General features: G+C 39.3%; 1 protein-coding gene across 23 annotated transcripts in view; it reads left to right on the top strand.

Moving 5' to 3' along the window:
• The window catches only part of KMT2C (lysine methyltransferase 2C), a 285,648-nt gene that overhangs the window by 211,039 nt on the left and 61,125 nt on the right, over positions 1–13,484 (top strand). For all 23 annotated transcript variants that reach the window (XM_023250775.2, XM_023250762.2, XM_023250761.2 and 20 more), the window contains 5 exons: positions 145–210; positions 1,170–1,382; positions 6,290–6,418; positions 8,520–8,639; positions 11,331–11,461. In XM_023250775.2, the coding sequence (XP_023106543.2) occupies positions 145–210; positions 1,170–1,382; positions 6,290–6,418; positions 8,520–8,639; positions 11,331–11,461 (659 nt within the window). The remainder of the gene's footprint in view (positions 1–144; positions 211–1,169; positions 1,383–6,289; positions 6,419–8,519; positions 8,640–11,330; positions 11,462–13,484) is intronic.

Here is a 13,484-nt window from a genome sequence, read left to right as displayed (position 1 = left end):
TTTTTAAAGACAGCCTTTAACTTGATTTAGTGTTTAAGTGTTTATTTCAGTAAAATGAGTAAAGGAATAGAAAATTCAGTTCTGTGTAAGTCTTTGTATACTTTGCTTTTTCTGAAAAAATGACACGAATTGTTTTCATTTCAGTGCCTTCCTCAGACGGCTGCGAATCTTCACTTGTAGCACAGATTGTCACGAAAGTGAAAGAGCTAGGTAAAGTCCGAAATGCTGTTCCTTACACAGGGCGTGTAAATGCTTAGTTACTGAGGTATCTGACTTGCCACATGTTCCGTGCCTTTATCCTATGAGTGTTCATTCTGAATTCCCTGATGTTGGGTATCATTCCTGTCATTGACACGTAAAAGTGTTCATCTTATCCAGCTTTGGTGGGACACTGTTCCTATAAATCTTAGCCAATTGGCAGTGAAACAACCACCCTTAAAGTAATCATCAACTCTGTACTTGCTTTGGTTTCATTGATACATTACTGTGCTTAGTAATGAATTAGGAGAAGAAAGGTTCTAGTTAGCAAACAGGGATTTTTTTTTTTTTTTTTTTTTGGAATTAATGCAATCTATTTTTTTCTGAAATGGATCAGCTAGAGAGGTATCTTAATAGGATAGTTTTAAACTGTTGTTCTTTTTTCTAACAGTATTTGATATTGGATACTAAAACATTTGAGTAGTATAGAAATTGTAATAAATAGCAATTTTGTACATTTAAAAATGTGCAGGATTTCTACTTACTTACTGCCTCTCCCTGACAGTGATTATATTGATACTTTGCTTTCTAGATGGGTTTCTGTTATATAAATTGATCTCCCTCTTTCAGTCTGAAAAGATATTCCAGGAAAACGGTCATAGTTGAATAGCTGAAGCATTGCTCTTAGCTTCATTGCTTTCTTTCTAAATCCTTATTTTGATAATTGAGAAAAAAAATGCCGGGAAGATCATTTTTTAAAACCTTACAACTTCTCTGCTTAAAATCCAAAGAAGTTCAACCAATTATTTTTAGTTTTAATTGAGTACTGTTAATTATTTGTGCATTTCATAGATAATTGCTTTATAGTAGTCACATTCCCTTCACATGGGTATTTTGGAACAGTAATCAACTTAGCAGTGAAAATTAAAGTGAGAGTTTTGATTTGTATCCTTGGGATATTGTAATTTTAGATCCACCCAAGACATACACCCAGGATGGTGTGTGTTTGACCGAATCAGGGATGACTCAGTTACAGAGCCTCACAGTTACAGTTCCACGAAGAAAACGGTCCAAACCAAAGTTGAAGTTGAAGATTATAAACCAGAATAGTGTGGCCGTCCTTCAGACCCCTCCGGACATCCAATCAGAGCATTCAAGGGATGGAGAAATGGATGATAGTCGAGGTAATACTAACTTATTTTCCATTGAATATGTTCACAAGAATTAAAGTACATAAAATATCTTCCAAAATATATATGTTTTATCTCAGGGTAAATTCTACTGACTTAGGTGACCCTTGGCCTTTCTAAGTGAGTTGTCTTCTTGGGCTTTTCAGATTCTCTTCCTTTCACATGTCCTCTAGAGCAGACTGTCTTACATTATAGAAATCTCCAGGAACACCATTTTTTTGAGGATCACAGATGGGAAAATTCAGAGGATGCGACTCTAGTTTGCAAGGTAGCAGCTTAAACCTCAGATGCTGTGAGCTCAGATACCATGGCTAAGTTAAAGTAGCCTTGACCCATGGATTTCTACCTGGAAAAACCATTATTAATGTTCAAGTGTAAATTTATGTTCACAGATGTTCATCATAAACTTCTCTGTTGATGAACATCTTCTTGATCCCAGTAGATATAAAGGATTTTCTAGCTGAATCCTTGAGATGACAGAATAATTTTAGTAGTGTGCAATTCAATAGGGGTTATATTTTCACTTATCTGAAGATCACCACAGGCTTATTTCTTTTTTGATTGGTTATCTCTTTTCTACTGAGAAATAAATAATTACCTTTGCTCTATCATACCATGTTATTCAGCAGTATTTACTGAATGCCTACTCTGTGCTGGATATTGGAAGTCATGTCAGTGAACAAAGCAGATAGAATTCTCCACTCCTAAAACTCACTTTTTAATATTAGGAGAAAAGACCATTTTAAAATACGTAACATAGGAGTGCCTGGGTGGCTCAGTTAGTCTGACTCTTGATCTCAGCTCGGGTCTTTTTAATTTTTTTAATGTTCAGTTTTGAGAGAGAGGGAGGGAGGGAGACACAGAATCCGAAGCAGGCTCTAGGCTCCGAGCTGTCAGTATAGAGCCTGACATGGGGCTCAGACTCATAAACCACGAGGTTATGATCTGGGCTAAAGTCAGATGCTTAACCAACGAGCCACTCAGGCACTCCTCAGCTCGGGTCTTGATCCTTGGGGTCCTGGGGTGGTTCAAGCTCTGCGTTGGGCTCTGTGATCGTCATGGAGCCTACTAAAAAAATATATACATGCGTGTGTGCGTGCGTGTGTGTGTGTGTATCTCATAATAAATGAGTTATTAAAATGTGTTTGGCAAGTGCTGTAGAAAGCTAGCATTGGAATAAGAGGAATTGGTAGTGCATATGGTAACGTGAGGCATCAGATGAACTGAAAGCAGTATTTGAGCACAGACTTTAAAGAGGCAAGTGGGCTACTTGATTACCTGAGGGAAGAGCATCCCAGATGGCGAGAAAGCTATTGCACAGGCCGAGAGTAGGAGTGTGCCTAGCATGTTTGAGGAATGTGAAGACCAGTGTGTCCAGCAGTGAACAAAGGCGACAGTAGGAGGTGATGAGATCAGAAGTCTAGCTATATTACAAAGATGTAATCATCAGGACAGTATGGCATTGGCACAAAACAGATACATAGACCGATGCAACAGAATAGAGAACCCAGAAATGGAAACGGGACAGAGACCTGCAAAAGAATGAATCTGGACCACTTTCTTAAACCAGACACAAAAATAAATCCAAAATGGATGAAAGACCTAAATGTGAGACAGAAAGCCATCAGAATCCTCGAGGAGAAAACAGGAAGCAACTCTTTGATGTTGGCTACAGCAGCTTCTTACTTGACACATCATCGGAGGCAAGGGAAACAAAAACAAAAATGAACTATTGGGATCTTATCAAGATAAAAAGCTTCTGCACAGTGAAGGAAACAATCAGCAAAATTAAAAGGCAAGTCACACAATGGGAGAAGATATTTGCAAATGACAGATAAAGAGTTAGTATCCAAAATCTATAAAGAACTTATCAAACTTAACACCCAGAAAAGCAAATAATCCAGTGAAGAAATGGGCAGAAAACATGAATAGACACTTTTCCAAAGAAGACATCTAGTTTGTCTTCTAGCATGAAAAGATGCTCAACATCACTCATCATCAGGAAAATACAAATCAAAACCACAATGGATACCACCTCATGCCCGTCAGAATGGCTAAAATTAACACCTCGGGACACAACAGATGTTGGCGAGGATGCGGAAAGAGAGGAACCCTTTTGCTCTGTGGGTGGGAATGTTTGAAACTGGTGCAGCCATTCTGGACGATGGTAATGGCGGTTCCTCAGAAAGTTAAAGTAGAACTACCCTATGACCCAGCAATTGCACTATTAAGTATTTATCTAAAGGATACAAAAATGCTGGTCCGAAGGGACACATGTACCCCAATGTTTATAGCAGCACTGTCAACAATAGCCAAAGTATGGAAAGAGCCCAAATGTCTGTTGACTGATGAATGGATGGAGAAGATGTGGTATATACATACGATGGACTATTACTCGGTGATGAAAAAGAATGAAATCTTGCCATTTGCAACAACGTGAATGGAACTAGAGTGTATAATGCTAAGTGAAATAAGTCAGAGAAAGACAAATATCGCATGATTTCACTCATATGTGGACTTTAAGAAACAAAACATGAACATGGGGAAGAGAAGGAAAAATAAGATAAAACCAGAGAAGGCGGCAAACCATAAGAGACTCTTAAATCCAGAGAACGTGAGGGTTGATGAGGATGGGGGGGAGATGGGTTAAATGGGTGATGGGTATTAAGGAGGGCACTTGTTGGGATGAGTACTGGGTGTTCTATGAAGTGATGAATCACTGGGTTCTACTCCGGAAACCAATACTACACTGTATGTTAACTAACTTCAATTTAAATAAAAAAAAAAAAAAAAAAGTCGTCGTCGTAAAGGAGAGAGGAGGCAAGACTGAGTAGGTCATACAGAGTCATAAGGCAATGCTTGAGCTTGTGGATGGAGGTAATCGGAGGTTACTGAGCGAATTGTGGTTTAATCTTACTCATATTTTATTAAAAAAAATTTTTTTTTAACATTTATTCATTTTTGAGAGTGAGAGAGACAGAGCATGAGCGGGGGAGGGGCAGAGAGAGAGGGAGACACAGAATCCAAAGCAGGCTCCAGGCTCCCAGCTGTCAGCACAGAGCCTGACGCGGGGCTCGAACTCATGAACTGCGAGATCATGACCTGAGCCGAAGTCGGACGCTCAACCGACTGAGCCACCTAGGCACCCCATAATCTTATTGATGTTTTAAATGGAACACCCGGTGGTAATGTGAATAGACTGTGAGGTCCAAGAGTTGTGGCACCTAGATCAGTTAGGAAGATGCCACATTTGTGCAGGTCAGAGAGAATTGTGGCTTAGCATCAGTGTGTCTTTTATCAGTTAGTCCTCACATTTTCTTTGCAGTAGGTTGTATGTGGTTGGGAGAAAAACTTCCTGATGCTTCTGTATAACTGATGTTCAAATCCTATTAAGCAGAAAATTTGATTTTAAAGTTTCGGGGCTTGTGAAGAAATAGTCTGTATCTGGGAGGAATTGATCAGATTACCATCCACCAGAGCACAGTGAAGAATTCTAGTGTCGAAGGACAGTGGGAAACCTGAAAAATGGTTCCACAGTTACTTAAATCTGGGAAATGCTGCATTTCACAGAATTTGGAAGATTTCTTGACAGCACACATTAATTCCCAAAGTATGAGATTATAGAGCCTTTTAAAAACGTGGCAGAACTGCAACAAAAAGGCCTGAGAAGGTTTTCCCTTCAACGACTGTTGCATAGGACAGCGTTCAGGGAAATGATGGGCATGTCTTCAATGTGTAGCTTCCAGATTGGGTCCCTTGAAGGCGTGTCCCCTTGAAAGTGATTTTCTACGTGATGTCATACATAAGTACATCCTAGGTCCACGAGCCCACAAAGTCCACACGCATTTGTGATGCCCCTGGAACGTTGTAACAGCACCTTTTCCTTGTAGCTTTTGTCAGCTGTTTACTCTTCGGATAAATGGTTCTTCAGGAAAAATAAGTCATGAACGGTCATCTTAGCACATCAACAACAAATTCCTTGTGCAACAGAGGCAGACTTTTTTCTAATTCACTTACTAGTATCTGGAAACCTTGTTCACAGGCGCGCGGGCGCGCGCACACACACACACACACACACACACACACACACACACACACACACACACACACACACACACACACCCCAAATCCAAAGGAAACGGAAACACTGTGTTGTGTCTCAAGAGTGGGAACACAGTGCCCCAGTATAGACCTTCCCAGTGTGAAAGGATGGATGTCTGGGGGTGTGAGCCTAAGGTCGTATTTAGGCTCCAGAAGGCAAAGGATGGGGGGTGGAGGGATAGAGTGGAGCCAGGAATGGTAGTAAGTAGTGGAGGGAGAGAAGCAGCAAGTGGCTAGGTCGTTACTGCCTGTAATGTTATCGCTAATCCTCTTAACTTTTAAAATTTGATTTGTGGACAACCTCATACATTCACATGGTTTAAAAGTGAAAAAGAATTAAGGGTAAGCAGTGAAAAGTGTCCCTCTCTCCCCTGTCCTCATTTTTGGATGGAGAGTTTTCGATAACTAGGTAATATTCCATTACAGCTGTAGTTGGAGCTCAGAAGAGGGTTCTAGGCTGCAGAGACCGTCTTGTGGTCCTGAGCCGGAAGATGTAATTGAAGGCAAAGGGAAGATTTTTTAAGTGCAAACTGACTTGTAGTTGTCTTTCTGAGCATTCTCTGTGTGTGTTTCCCCTTCCCTGATGCTTGTGTTTCATTTCCTGAAAACAGCACGTTGAGCAACATGAATTCTACAACCATTTGGTGCCTTTTCCATCATTTTGTCCCTTTCCCCACCTACTGGATGCACAATTAGAATGGCTCAGTGGCCACTTTGCCTTCTATTTCCTATTACATAGGAATTAGGTATTCGGTAGATTTTTTTTCCGAATTTTATCTGTGTATTTTTCTTTTTTCCAGAAGGAGAACTTGTGGACTGTGATGGGAAATCAGAATCTAGTCCTGAACGGGAAGCTGTGGACGATGAAACGAAGGGGGCGGAAGGAACAGACGGTGTGAAAAAGAGAAAAAGGAAACCGTACAGACCAGGTATCATCCTGAGCTGGACCTTTTAATGTAATCAAAACTTGGTTGATTTAAGAAAAAATGTAATATTGAGGACTCCCAAGTATAATTAAATGAACAAAATGAAATATAGCTCCTTAACTCTCCAAACTAAAACTTGAATGTCGAAATTGAAGAACTGAATGTGCATTTAGGTCGCAAATTCCTTAGGTCGAGTATGTGAATACTTCACAAAAAATGGTTCTTTTAATGCCTTATCCCAATGTTTTATTTGTACTGGGACCTTTAAGGCCGTTTGTATATTTTTCCTTTGATGCGTACTTCTGCAATTATTTTAATTTTCAGCATTCGTATTTACTATTTGTTATGTTAAAAAAAATTTTTTTTACGTTTATTCATTTTTGAGAGACAGAGCATGAGTGGGGGAGGGGCGGAGGGAGAGGGAGACACAGAATCCGAAGCAGGCTCCATCCAGGCTCTGAGCTGTCAGCACAGAGCCTGACGCAGGGCTTGAACTCACAGACCGCGAGATCATGACCTGAGCCGAAGTCGGACACTTAACCGACTGAGCCACCCAGGCGCCCCATATTTGTTATTATTATTATTTTTTTAATGTTTGTTTATTTTTAAGACAGAGACAGAGCATGAATGGGGGAGGGTCAGAGAGAGAGGGAGACAGAGAATCTGAAACAGGCTCCAGGCTCTGAGCTGTCAGCACAGAGCCGGACACGGGGCTCGAACTCACGGACCCTGAGATCATGACCTCAGCCGAAGTCAGACGCTTAACCGACTGAGCCACCCAGGCACCCCTGCTATGTTTTTAAAACTTACTTCAGTGTTTGTGCAGGAGCCAGTAAGTGTATAATGTGAGGGGGATATGACAGAGTTCTTAGGCTTCCTGAATTTATAGACCAGTTCATACACGACTGATTAAATTCTGATTTCCTCCCTGCCTCAGAGGTGGAGGGACATCTCTCTTGCTTATAAGATTTTATTTGCCTTATTGGAAAAAATTACTGAAATGGTCACAATGCAGACCTTTTAGGCTTTCTTTAGGCACTTTATTCATGTCTGTTTACCAATCAGTGAGACATTAAGTCGAATCAATTCAGTCTTTAATCTTCTAGCTGCTTATATTGTATTGATAAGAGTGTTGTAAATACCTTTGGAGGTGCAAGGAAGACCTTTCTCACTGTTGTATGTATTCTGTAAGACCTCAAGAAGGTAACTTTCCTTACAGGTGGGCCACATCTGAAACAAGGACCTAGATTAGCTTCATCCAAGTCACTGCATGAAAATCACTTCATTTCTTCCTAATTTGGAGGCTTATTACTATACATACGTTTTTAGACACTGCAAACTCCTTCTAGGAGCTAACATTTATTGCGTTTTTTTCCTTTGACCCTGCCTTCCGTGAAGGTCATCTCTGTGACTGAGGGAGCCATTAGGTCACAAAGTGGGTTCGACTTACTTTTGACTGTGTGCCAGGCTCTAGTCTATGGGCTTTACATCTGGCAAGTTATTCAATCCTTACAATGCGTGTATGAGGAGGAGTTAGATGCCATCTCTGTTTTACCAGTGAGGGAACTGGGAACACTTAAAAATTAGATAGCTTGCCCAAAGTCACAGAGGAACCAGAGTTAGAATTTCTGCTTTTAATTATAGAGCTGAATGTGTCTCATGTCCAAGGGCCTTAAGTAGACACATTACCCCTGAAGTCATACTGACTTTGTTTGGATCATCTAGTTTTGTTTATATCTTGTATTTATTCTCTGTAGCTAATGTACAAATAATTTGAAAGATGACAGTTGTGTTACTTAATATCTGCTAAATAAGTATAATTTACTGTAATATTTACTCTGATGCTGCTTAGAAGAGGAAATGCACGCAGTCTTTCTATACTCTAATAATGTCTTTTTATACCTATTTGGTTGGTGATAAGGTAACAGTAGTTTTGACCTCTTTTAATTTGCTTATTTCAAACTCTTGTGTATAAAAATGATTATTTAAAGTAGCCCATATTGAATTTGGGAAATGCCTCAGTATTTAAGCAGTATCACCCTACTTTGAAAATACAGAGAGCAATCAGTTATTTACAAGGCTGACCAATTTCTTTTTTGGTTAGGTATCGGTGGATTTATGGTACGGCAAAGAAGTCGAACCGGGCAAGGAAAAACGAAAAGATCTGTCATTAGAAAAGATTCTTCAGGCTCTATTTCTGAGCAGTTACCTAACAGAGATGATGGTATGGTACTGATTTTGTTTAACTCCCTTTTCTTGCTGTCTCTATGGAAAAGAGCCGTCCTAAATAATGCTGCAGTCACAACCTTATTGCTTCTTACTGATCATGGTTGTGAGTGCCTGTGGAGTTCATACCTATAATACAGAAATGAGGTTTCATAAAGAAAAAGATTTAAATCCAACAGAGTATATTCCTCTGAGATTTTTTTTTAAAACAAGTTTCTTTCTGTCTTAAGTGAAATATAAACAGGTTAGGGACCGAATCACTTAGTTAAACCAGGTGCTTCCTGATCATCTCACAAAAGGCCTTTCTTCGCCCATCTTAGCTGCTTGGTATAAAATTGGAGACTTTATTTTGTTGAAAGTGACAGGGTACTAAAACAATTTTAAACCAAATTGTATAATGTTTTAGAAATAAGTCTTCCAATTAATACTCTGTCATCCTCACTTAGATCCTCAAAGAACACTAAATCATTAAGTCACAGCTTGAGAATTGGTTCTGATGAACACTTTATGTCGGTATGGTCACAGTCTGTATGCTGTACGTATTGTAAATGCTTTCTGTAGGATATGAAAAAAAGATGTTTTCAGCATGTGCACTGATTGGAGTTCTTCCATTATTAAGAGGTGGGGTTTTAACCTGTGAATTAGTGAAAATTACAAATTGCATTTTTAAAAGGAAGCACTAGATGGTTTTAAAGGAGTTCCTAATATGACTGTAACAGTATGATTGTAATATAATAAGCCCTAAGAAATGTGACATGTTCGATGAGCCTGGTTTTGTGTTTTCCTTCTCTCTCTATTCTGCCGTCATAGTTTAGTTCTGTTAGGTTAGTGTTTTATCCCTTCACGTGTCGTATCGAGAGTGATCCATTGAGTTTTTATTTTCTTATGCGTTGTTTCCCTTTCTGAATTGAATTGCTAAGTGCTAAGATACTCTCTCGTTTCTCTATAGCTTACTCCTTCCTAGTCTCAGTCCTCTGTTACTTCCTTATGTGTCTAACACGGAGCTGAAGTATTAAAGCCTGTGCACATGTGTGATTCTACAGATGCCTCTCCTGCCCTTTCCCATAGTGCCTCATTTCGTTGTGTTTATTGTGTGACATAGATACATACATACACATAATATGTTACTTTTTATTTATGTATTTATTTTTACTGTGAGTTCATATTCTTTAGAACATTCTCTGAACTTTGTTGAGGAGTGAATTGCAGGTGGCTTCTTTCAGAGACTGCGTCTGTTACCACCAGGAACATGAGGTGCTGCCACCCCAGTACTTCTTTAGCTTAAAGAATTTAGCTTCAGTTCTTAGCTTGAAGTTTTTTGGTCCACCTGTATTCTATAAATCCGGATTTCTTACATATTAGGGTTATATTGAGTTTATGAACTCTCAGGGAAGATTTTCACTTTTTGCCTTTCTACCCAGCACCAAATTCCCTGACAAGTTGACAAGTTCTTGGCGGTTGGTGGTGGAGAGGGGGAGGGGGAGGGGAGTGATGTATGGGGGACAAGGGGGTTGGGAGGGTGTATTTCTTGTTATGCCAGCTCTGAGCATGGAATCCTTCAGGGTCTCACCTTTATCACCTTTATGGGAGGCACCTCTGGTTGATCACTATGCTGAGGAGGGAGAGGCCTTGAACTTTGTCTTCTAGTCTCCCATTGCTCAGGAGGCTCTGAAAACCTGAGCTCAAGGTCACTGCATTTTAGCAGAACTTCAGAGAGCTTTACTTGGTTCTTTGCTTAATTCTTTCTGTGGTTCCTGTCTTACCTTAATTTGTTGGTCTTTAAGGATTCTTTATTTTCTGGTAGATTACTGGTACATTTAAAAAGATAGTTAAAAAAATGTTTATCCACCATTTGTAGTTGTTTTTAGAAGTCAGTTCCCTTACATACTCTGGCAACAGAAGTGCCCACATTGATTTTTAGGAGGGATGTACTGTTTGCCTTGGGAACATGAGCCTGTCATTTGCTCACTTATCTGCTCTACGTAGTGGACTTACTTCTTGGCTAATTTCATAGATCAAAATTTTGTTTTATTTCCTTTTCTCTGATTGATTTTAAGATTGAGCATTCATAGCATATTTACAAGCGTTTTTGTAGGTGGTGATATGTTAGTATAATATGTACTACAGAAACCTAATTTGCAATAAGTCCTTGAACTTGGAATTGCTGGATTGAAGAATACACTTTCCAAAAGACTTCTGTTGGATATGCCCAGTAAACTCTTCGGAAAGATTGTTTCTGCCTTTAGTTGCCTTTAGCAGTATAGGAGTAGCCATTTCCCCATACTCATAAGACTGAGTACTTTTATTATTTTAATTTTTAACAAAATGTTGATGTTGAAGGAAACAGTTTGCTGCTTTGCGAGTAAGGAAATACTCATTAAGAGACAAAAGTGAACATATACTGATACTAAATAGACATGCAATGAATTTTTTATGATGCTTAAAAGTTACTAATAAACTTGCTTTGACATCTTTTTTGTGAAAAAGTGTGTCTGTCAAGTCATGTTGTATGCCTTAAACTGACATAGTATTGTACACCAATTATATCTCAATAAAACTGGAGAGAAAAAAGAAAAAGCTTGTTTGTTTATATGGATCTGTGTATGTTGGTAAGCTGTAAAGTTACTTTGGGTGGGTTTGTCTGACAATATTGAACATCACATATTTATAAATGTGACTATTGTTTCAGGCTGGAGTGAGCACTTACCAGATACACTAGTTGATGAATCTGTTTCTGTTACTGAAAACACTGAAAAAATAAAGAAGAGATACCGAAAAAGGAAAAATAAGCTTGAAGAAACGTTCCCTGCCTATTTACAAGTAATATTTTGCTTTACATTATATTGTATAGCTCATTAATAAAAGAAATGTAATGTATTGAGTTTTGAAAAATAGCTTTATTTTTGTTAATGTTTTCCTCGTTTTGTTTTTAATTACATATTTTAAATGCCAGCTTTACCTTTCAGAAGCCCATAAAAATTAACATTTACTTTTTTGTGTTTTGGTACTTTTCAAAAAGTTCTTTTTTATCCCAGTTTTTCACTTCTAAATGTTTCATAAGACATACAAGGACATTTTGAACTGGGAAAAGCTCATTCTTCCAAAGCAGTCGCACTTGTGTGCTCCCCAAACCCACGGCCTATGGACAGCTCCAGGTTAGAGTAATTACAGTCACTGAATAAAGTTGGGTTTTTAGCAGCCAGAGTTACAGCTTTTAATAATTGGTTACCACTTTCAGAGGCCAGTGATCCAAAGTTTTAAGTAGAATTGTTTTTGTCTTCTAAAACATACATCAGAAAAACATCCGTCAGGGTGAAGACATTCTTTGATAGGTGTAGGCTCCATGAAAATAGAAATCTTTCTGGTTTATCCTGTAAGCGTTAAGTCACAGAGGAGCTCCAGGCCATGTGCTGTACTGGAAAGGGCCCTGTATTAGAGATACAGGACTGAGATTCAGGTTCCCAAGCAGGGGAGTCCTCCTTCCTGGGCCTCTCTGTCTTCAGGTGTGAGAGTAGAATTGGAACAGACTATTCTTGAGTGTCTGTCCTAATGTCAGTGTCGGTGAGTGTTCCTCTGATCTGTTCCTCCCACACAATAATGGCCTACATGTTGCTCATTATTGAGCCTTTATAATGAGCCATTATAATGGCCTCATTATTGCTTGCATTTATTTTTTTACCTTAATTTTCCAGTTGGCTCTTAATGGTTTAACTGCTTTAAAAATTACATTTCTTCTCAGCTAATATCCAGCTTCTTCAGTTTTATTTTTTAATGATGAGAAGTATAGGGGCGCCTGGGTGGCTCAGTCGGTTGAGCGGCCGACTTCGGCTCAGGTCATGATCTTGCGGTCCGTGAGTTCGAGCCCCGTGTCGGGCTCTGTGCTGACGGCTCAGAGCCTGGAGCCTGTTTCAGATTCTGTGTCTCCCTCTCTCTGACCCTCCCCCATTCATGCTCTGTCTCTCTCTGTCTCAAAAATAAATAAACGTTAAAAAAAAAAATGAGAAGTATAAAAATCATCTTATTTGAATAGAGTTTTTTGTTTAATAAACTTTTTGTTTAATAAACTTGTAAGCATAATATGTAGTATGTGGTAGTATACATGAGTGTAAGTTTTTATTAGACAACTGATCCATAAGGTCAGTGTCCATTTGAGAGAGAGAGAGAGAGAGAGAGAGAGAGAGAGAGCGCGCGCGAGCACTCGTGGACACGAGGCAAGGGGGAACAGAAGATCTCCTCAACAGGCTCTGTCCTGACAGCAGAGAGCCCGTTGCTGGGCTCGAACTCAGAAACTGTGAGATCATGACCTGAGCCAAAATCAGACACACAACCAACTGAGCCGCCCAGGGGCCCCGAGGGCAGTGTCCGTTTTAGAGCTGAGCCTTTAAGGTTGGAGTCCTGGGCTTGAGTATGGCCCTCCTGCCAGTTAGTGATGTGATCTCTTTCCCATCGACACCTGTGTGCCAAGAAATGTTGAGAGATTAAGAATTATGTGTGTAAATACTTGTGCCGTACGTGTCGTCAGTCTTTAATAGTATGTTTTGTTTTTCCCATATCCCCTTCAAATACCTAGCTGTGTAACTTCTTTTTAACCATATAATAGTAATTGTATTGTTCAGAAAATACTCCCACCTTTATTGTTTAAATTCTCTTTAACTGCATCCTTTTTGTTGTCTTTTAATAATCCTTGTGTTGTCCCTTTTAATAATCCTTTCTTGAGAATATTGAGTAGAATACCTGCTTCTCCTCCCCCCGCCTCCTTTCCTTGATCCTTCTGTAGAGTGTGATCTTCTTTGGCTGTTTATGAACATATGAAAACTGACCATTTCATACATTGAAAAAGAGC

Source organism: Felis catus, chromosome A2, assembly GCF_018350175.1.
Source record: "Felis catus isolate Fca126 chromosome A2, F.catus_Fca126_mat1.0, whole genome shotgun sequence".
NCBI lineage: Eukaryota > Metazoa > Chordata > Mammalia > Carnivora > Felidae > Felis > Felis catus.
Note: the sequence above shows the minus strand (reverse complement) of the source record. Positions and strands in the feature narration are given on the sequence as shown.